The sequence below is a fragment of the Citrus clementina genome, unplaced genomic scaffold, assembly GCF_000493195.1.
Source record: "Citrus clementina cultivar Clemenules unplaced genomic scaffold, Citrus_clementina_v1.0 scaffold_7, whole genome shotgun sequence".
Lineage (NCBI taxonomy): Eukaryota > Viridiplantae > Streptophyta > Magnoliopsida > Sapindales > Rutaceae > Citrus > Citrus x clementina.
In genome coordinates, this window is record NW_006262075.1 from 11,199,344 (window position 1) to 11,207,847 (window position 8,504).

At 29.6% G+C, this 8,504-nt stretch overlaps 1 protein-coding gene and 1 pseudogene across 1 annotated transcript; both read left to right on the top strand.

Annotated features, from left to right (window-relative positions):
* Positions 1-4,705: 4,705 nt before the first annotated feature.
* On the top strand, positions 4,706-6,133 carry LOC18037507 (caffeoyl-CoA O-methyltransferase 5). The gene is made up of 5 exons (XM_006427197.2): positions 4,706-4,822; positions 4,923-5,002; positions 5,162-5,306; positions 5,465-5,596; positions 5,719-6,133. Exons 1-5 carry the CDS (start codon positions 4,727-4,729, stop codon positions 6,010-6,012), a joined length of 747 nt encoding a protein of 248 aa, XP_006427260.1. The 5' UTR covers positions 4,706-4,726; the 3' UTR covers positions 6,013-6,133.
* A 1,854-nt stretch (positions 6,134-7,987) lies between these two features.
* The window catches only part of LOC18037805, a 1,505-nt pseudogene continuing 988 nt past the window's right edge, over positions 7,988-8,504 (top strand).

Here is an 8,504-nt window from a genome sequence, read left to right on the forward strand (position 1 = left end):
GTTATGTTTGCTTGCTAGTCTTGGATCTGAATATGATTCTATTATTATTACCATCAATGTAAGGTCTGAAAGCACAACTCTCTCTTATGCATATGGCATGTTATTGAGTCGTGAAAATATGATTGAGTATCAATACTCCGTCAGTCACATGGATTATCAAGCAAATTTTGCCTATCGCAAAGAAAATCAGAGAAGGTATTGGCAATCTAACTTCAATATCAGTGGCAATGGAAATTATTATGGTGGAAGACAATTTAGGAATCCAAATGGAAATGGTTCTGATGGAAAACAGTTTGGTGGTGTTATCTCGAATCAAGCTATAAATTTTCAAGATAAAACAATTATGCATATCTAACTAAACAGCATGCTTTTTTTTTTTTATTCTAATTTCGCAGTTTGTTGATAAACTTTTATCATAAAATACGAGAATTTCTTTAAGTATCTAAGTTGTAATTTAAAAAATAGAGAACATTCTGTATTTCGGCTAAAATTTAGAGAAATTATCTCCTTTCCATTAGATATAATGGCGGACACAAGAATTTAATTCGGAATGAACAATTCACTATGGTGGCATTTGACAATGCGAATGGCAATAATAATGACAACACTGGTTTTCTTCTTCCCAGTCTTCTTAATTTTACTAATTATCGTTACTTATAGCAATCATGGATGGTAAGACAAAATGGCTATAAATAACCCGTAAAAAGTATTGGGCAATTGTGTCTCCTTATTTTATGAGTTGGACTATTGGCACCCCTCTAATCTCTTTATAAAACCCCTTTTTTAGTTATATTCATTTTATTTTAAAAAATACCCCTTTTTTTAGATACACTTCTCAATTTTTATTTGATTTGTTTTATTGTTAAAACTCAAAGTATTATTATCATATTTTTTAATTATTTTCAATTTTATTATTACTCTACACACAAATTAAAAAGTTATATGAGTGATAAGTTTTTTAGTGTTATTATTGGCTGAAATAACACATATTTCAAATTATAATTTCAAAGCAATTTTAAGTATAAAAATATTTAATCAATAAGAAATCAAAAGAGAACAATAGATTATTCTAAATTTGTATAAATTATTTTAGTTAGATAGGAAGTAACATATATATATATATATATATTTTAAAGGATTGATTATGAATTAAGTAATTTGCTGGAAAAAAAAAATATATGTGTTTAATTTTCAATTGTTTTTAATTGTAATTTTATTTAAAGTGGGGTTTTGTAAGAATAATGTAGGGGTGCCAATAGCTCCACTCTTATTTTATTTATATTTACAAGGTTAGAAGAATAGAACGGTGGGCCTCTTAAATTTGAGGAATCATGCACTTCCATTTTGGGCGTTTATTAGTTTAAAATTTGTAGCCCATGGAGATAATTTTATGGGCTCTTGGGCCACTTATGAATTTAATAAAAGAGCATGTAAATTAATTGAGTTATCATAAACCATAACTTATGGGTTTGCTGTATGTTATATTATATGTAATTTAATCTGGAACTTAGAACGAATATGAAGAAATTAATGATACTTCTTTATTTTTAAAGTTGTTCTCAATAAAATACAAATGGTACAAATATCCAACGAGGAGGATACAACTCATGAGTTTTTGTAGTGCAACTAAGCAGTGATATGGAAACTAAGTTTACCATTCTTTATCTTAATAGACGTCATAGTGAGGATATGGCATTGGATCAACTGTGTTGTCCAGAAGAGAGGAAATCAAGATAATGAAGAGTGACGCCTAACCGCCCAGGATCTTGACAGAGGGGCAACCGATCACATCACAAACTTATCGTGCATATCATTCATCATACAATGATTTTGATCGAGGACAATTATCTACCGACTCTTATTTTTTCGTATTTTTTAAAAATTACACAATTTTTATTTTTTTTAATTCTATTTAAAGTTATATTATTTTACACCTATCATCCTCTATCTTCAAACATATCGTTGTGAAATGATAATTTTACTCTCATGATGTCAGTAAAATTCTAACAGTGTTATAATAGGAGTGGACCAATGAAAAAAATGTTAACTTCAGGTGGAGTGCTGCCAAAAAAAATATATATTTAAATATTTTAAAAAAAATTAAAAAAAATAGGTGGTCGATGAATAATTACATTTTGATCAAATTATGTAGTACGAAATGCAAGTTAATTATATCAAATCCTCTGCACAATCAAAATGATTGAGTTGAAATCAGGCAAAATGTTACGATCAAAAATATTTTGACTATCTAATTTTGTGACTGTTTATTATATTTGGGTTTAAAATTCGTCATGGATTTATAGTATCGTGAATCAGTTTTTAATGTTGTAAAAGTCGATTAACGATGATGTAAACCCATCCTGAACTTTAATTCTAAAATGAATTTTTTTTTTCCTAATTCTATTTGCAGCCATTAAAACTAAACTCTGGATTACCTTTTTTTTTTCTTTTCTAACTATTAAATTAATTTTTTTCAATTTTTTTAAAGGCCTTGAAAAAAGCTCGATTCCAGCCATTTGACACACCCACTCATAACAATATAATTAAGTATATACGATAAATCCCCAATTAACTTTTTTTTTCTTAATTCCATAGATCTGCATCTTGAAATTTACTCAATTATAAATTAGTTTTCAGTAATTATAAATTACTCCTTGTGAATTGTGATAATTCCAAAATGAAATATTTTTCCTAATTCTATTTGCAGCCATTAAATTTACATTCAAACTAAAATCTAGAGGCCCACTCCAAATGGCCGCTGAAAACATTTAAACATTTATTTTTTTAACTATTAAATTAAATTTTTTTCAAATTCTTTTTTTTTTTTTTTCAAAAAAAGGCCTTGAGCAAAGCTTGATTCGACCCATTTCATTTGACACACCCATTCATTAAACTCATTCGTAATGTAGTTAAGTATATATAATAAATCCCTAATTAACTTTTTTTTTTCTTAATTCCATTGATCTGCATCTTGAAGTTTACCCAATTATAATTTAATTTTCAACAACTAACTTAACTAAATGAAACCATGTAAATATAAAAAGAATTTTTTTACTTGCAAAATTAAACTAGATCATGTATATAAGAAAAAAGGCAGCAATGAATTAATTCTGGATATTTATGATATTCTTTTGTCGTTTTACTAAGCGACTGAAGATAAAATTAATCATTAATCTAACAAAAGGATCGAATTGAGGATTTTTTTTAGTATTCGGAAAGGTGTGTTGAGTAATATCTTTCTTCTTAAATTTGGCACATAATTTTCATAAATAAATTGGTGTTGAGACTTTTTTTTTTTTTTAATGAGGTTATCTTAAATGTACTCTTTTCATACCGATTGAATCATGGAAAATATTATTATTAAATTATCCTTGATCAAAATTACATTTGTGTACAAAACATTTTCATTGTCTTCTAAAAGAAATTCGCTTTCAAAACAACATCATAAAAGCATTGTATTCCTTGCACTCTTCTGAAATTCATATCATCTAAGTCATGGTTGTTTAATCCGGTTAGCAAACTAATTCTGCACTCATTGAACCTTATCAATGTTTGCTTTTCTAGCTTAATTACTTATTACTTGTGATAATAACTTATTGTCGTTTGATGGACGCAAATCACCCTCAGTTCAATGCTATCTGTTTACGCATAAGTATATAGTAAATTTTTTTCCTTTTTTTAAAAAAGAAAATTCAAAGGTGATGTACCAATTTTTTTCTTTTTTATTTGAGTATCAAAGTTCGAATCAGATCCTATTTGGAGGTTTGATTACATTCTTTACAAACAAAACAAGACCATTAAAAGAAACAGAAAGAACATGTCACTTTTTTGTCTCTTTTTATCAGTTTAAATTCGAATTAAGGAATAAAAATCAACAAAGAATAGAAGATGAAATATAAAGAATTTTGTCCCAAAGAAAAAAAAAAAGCTGATAGAATGAGAAACTATGCGTTAGTAAGGTTAAATTTGGAATATCAGGAGGTGCAGAGAGTAAAAAATTAATTCTTAAATCTTTGTAATAGGTGTAATTAGTAAATGTGTATAGAAAGTAATTTAATGAGTTTAAATAATTTTTTTTTTTTTGTTTATGTAATTCTTTACTTTTACTCTATTTTTCTAATTAAAATTATTTATTCTACCTTGAGAAAAAGAGGGGAATGAATGACTGAAGACCAACCCAAAATGATCCCAATATCATATCATGTCGAGCAGGTGGGCTGCAAGACAAATTTTAGGTCTTATCACCTGGCCCATGAAGGTGGTGAAGTCTTATTATACATGAAGCATCTTTTTTTGGTGGCCACTTCTTTTGTCTTCAGATTTTGACAGGAACGCACACAATTAACTTTGATACTCAAATAAGAAAGAAAAAAATTGGTACATCACCTTTGAATTTTCCTTTTTTAAAAAAGGAAAAAAAGAGACAAAAAAGTGATATGTTCTTTGTTGATTTTTTATATACTTATGCGTAAACAGATAACATTGAACTGAGGGTGATTAGTGTCCATCAAACGACAATAAGTTATTATGACAAGGAATAAGTAATTAAGTTAGAAAAGCAAACAGTAATAAGATTTAATGAGTGCAGAATTAGTTTGCTAACTGGATTAAACAACCATAACTAAGTCGAGAGGACCGGCTTAGTGGCTACATACTATATATACTACTATGGACATAATAAATTGGTAGTGTAAGTACTCTGTCCAGTACAAATAAACACCAAGTAATGGCTCCGAATCAAGAAGGGCAAGAAAACAAGGCTGCTGACTTCCTGCAATTATCCAAGACGAAGAATCTTTTGCAGAGTGATGAGCTTTACCAGGTGTATAATTTTTTAAAAAATGACAAATTCATTTCCTGTTTCCTCAATCCAGATGTCGTCAATTAATTGAAAATGGAATTAATTCTTAATATCCTTGCAGTATATACTCGAAACTAGTGTATATCCAAGAGAGCATGAATGTTTGAAGGAGCTCCGCGAGTTGACAAAAAAGCATCCACGGTGAGCTTCTCGTTAATTACGTAATTAATATATAGGACAGGTCTGGTGAGATTCTGCTTTCTGATTAAAATTCCTGATTATTTGTATTTTGATGATTTCTTGTCAGCTGTTCTTTTTCTATTTTGTATATTTTTCTCAACATATTGATGGAATGCGCAGGAACCACATGTTGAGCACACCTGATGAAGCACAATTCCTGAGCATGCTACTCAAGCTTATCAACGCCAAGAATACCATGGAAATTGGTGTTTACACTGGTTACTCTCTCCTATACACTGCCCTTGCTATTCCCGACGACGGCAAGGTACAGTGGATGAATAGGAATTTTTTTTTACCTTACGCGTTTATTGAACTTGGGACTTGAGCCTTCGGAAGATAGCTCTTCCCATTGGAATCAGACCTTGACTTCGATATATATATATATATTAATTAAACTGGTCTTAATATTGAATACTGTTACAGATATTGGCCATGGACATCAATAGAGAATACTACGAACTCGGTCTCCCCATAATTGAAAAGGCTGGTGTTGCTCATAAGATTGACTTCAGAGAGGGCCCTGCTCTTCCTCTTCTTGATCAAATGATCCAAGACGTAAGCAAAAAATTTCTCCCAAAAATAATAGTAATAATAATAAACAAAAAATTGTTTAGTATATAGAAGATTAGAGCTCTAATTGATCTGTATAGCTCAAAATTAATGTTTGAATTTCGCAGGAAAAATATCATGGGACATTTGACTTTATCTTTGTTGATGCTGACAAGAATAACTACATCAACTACCACGAGAGGATTATTGCACTTGTGAAGGTTGGGGGAGTGATTGGCTACGACAACACGCTGTGGTGTGGATCTGTAGCTGTGCCACCGGATTCAATAATGGATGAGAGACTCAGATATTTCAGGGACTTTGTGTTGGAATTCAACAAGGCTGTGGCTCTGGATCCAAGGATCGAGATTTGCCAACTCTCTATTGCTGATGGGGTTACATTATGCCGTCGCATTAGTTGATCGTCATTTTATCCGTTGTACTTTGCAAAATTATCTTTGATCTCTGCTCCATGAGTAAGCAGTTGTTTAGAAAACTGCATTGTTCTAAATTTTAAAAATAAACTCCTAAATTATATCATTACATAAGCTGTCAATCGAAGTTTATATATAATTTATGAACCGTAGGGTTGATAAAGTTTAAATTTTTTATTTTTTAAAATTTAAATTTGAGTGGTTAATCAAATATTTTACATTTATTTTTTTATAATTTAGTGTGTGATATATGCTTTATTATCTACATGATTTAATTTTATTATTTATTATTCATATACAATTAAGAAAATCATGTTTTTTAAAAGAAAATTAAATAGATCTTTAAACTAAACCTGAACTCATTCTGACTCTTAATTTGAATCGACTTAACCACCATTGGCTTCAATTAAAAAAAAAATCATATTGTAGGCATCTTTTCAGTTTTGATTCGGAGAGATATTTACCAAATTTTCTAAGTGATACTTTTTCAATTTTTTTTTTAATAATATCATCATCAAACGCATTTAAAAATTATCGACATTTATCGGGGAAAAGTCGGTGGACCGCGCACTCAAAAGAAGCACCTTGACGTCTTGATCAATATAAACCGAACAATCCAAAAAACAAATATTATTTATTAACAGGAAGTGATTCTTCGAGATCGTGAAAAAGGGAAAAAGACAATGACCACAGAGAGCACTCATGAATGCCACTTTTTTCTAGAGGAAAATCCAAAGCCAAAAAAAAAACAAAAAAAAAAAAAAAAGAAAGAAACTACAACTATGAGAAAAATGGATTTTTTTTTTTTTTTTTTGTGTGTGGCTAAGATAATTGTGCAAAGAAAACAATCTAGACCAACCGGTGAAATACAAAATAAGTTTACAACATTATAAATTAATCTTTTTCAATGTGTTACATAGTTATAAGCTGTTTTACATGTACATAGTTGTAACCCACCTGCACCAGCGGCTCCATACAATTGAAAGATTATTTAAATACAGACAGCTTATAACAGATTATATCTATGTAACACGTTGAAAACAGCTACAGCAGCTTATAACAAAGATAATAAATTATCTTTTTCAACGTGCTGCTTAATGGAGCAGCTAGGCAAGCAGTGGCGGACCTACAGCTGGGCAGTCCAGTCTGGTCCGGAAAAAATCACTCAAACTCTTTATATTTTGATTAATTTTATATATAGATAGAGTTTTTATTTTATTTTTATATATGTCTCTAATTGAGTTACCCTTATGTTTTATCAATTTCATATAACAATAGAGCTTCTATTTTATTTTTAAATATGTCCCTAATTCAATTATATTATTTCTCCGATTGAAATTGGTGACTCATTTTATAAAATGAATAAATTATATATTTATTGAATAGATTGAAAATATTAGGGGTCTAAAATGATTACTGCTTTAATCTATTTTTTTAAAAAAATTCTAATTGAAAAAGAAAGTGTGTCAATGTAATATAACATCATCACTAGGATTACAAGTACTTGAAAAAAACATAAAGTAAAAATTATCAACATTTTCATAAAATTTTTATGTAAATTTTGATATTTTATTTATTAGTTACGTTAACTAAGATGATAAGTTAGAAAATAAACCGAATATATATATATCTTGCACAGTTAATATAATTTTTAAATAATTTTTATAATTAAAATAATAAAAATATTATAGACTTTTTTTTTTTTTGGTCTTATCCACGAGGTATCCTGGGGAGAGATATTATAGACTTTTAATCCTACAAATATGAGAATTATTTAATAGTCAAAAATAGAACTGCTCCATCACAATATCAAAATCAAATTGGACATGTGGAGAGAAATTATTGGAAAACATTATATGGGAGTTCATTTTCAAGTTTTTATTGTGGCCAAGATTGTGTGGATAAAATAATCAGTACGTGGTTGGCATGACTTTGTGGCGGAGAAGGAAAGTCGAGAAGGCTGGCTTAGTGGCTATATACCATATATAGGATACTAAATTGGTAGTGTAAGTGCTCTGTCCAGTACAAATAAACACCAAGTAATGGCTCCGAATCAAGAATGGCGAGAAAACAAGGCTGCTGACTTCCTGCAATTGTCTAAGACCAAGACTCTTTTACAGAGTGATGAACTCTACCAGGTGTATAATCTTTAAAACGTTACGAATTCATTTCCCGTTTCCTCAATCCAGATGTCTTCAATTAATTTGAAAATGGAATTAATGATTAATATCTCGCAGTATATACTTGAAACTAGTGTATATCCAAGAGAGCACGAGTGTTTGAAGGAGCTCCGCGAGTTGACGGAAAAGCATCCACGGTAAGATTCTCGTCAATTACATAGTTAATATATAGGAGAAGTCTGGTGAGATTCTGCGTTCTAATTAAGAATCTTGATTATTTATATTTGATGATTTCTTATCAGCTGTTCTTTTTCTTTTTTGTAAATGGTTCTCAACAAATTAATGGAAGGCGCAGGAACT

What these genes read in the sequence shown, in the direction of transcription:
- LOC18037507 (XM_006427197.2), top strand. Translation starts at nt 4,727, where the DNA reads ATGGCTCCGAATCAAGAAGGGCAAGAAAACAAGGCTGCTGACTTCCTG. An exon ending in AGAGTGATGAGCTTTACCAG is followed by an intron (nt 4,823 to 4,922) that starts GTGTATAATTTT and finishes ATATCCTTGCAG; the next exon opens with TATATACTCGAAACTAGTGT. An exon ending in TTGACAAAAAAGCATCCACG is followed by an intron (nt 5,003 to 5,161) that starts GTGAGCTTCTCG and finishes TGGAATGCGCAG; the next exon opens with GAACCACATGTTGAGCACAC.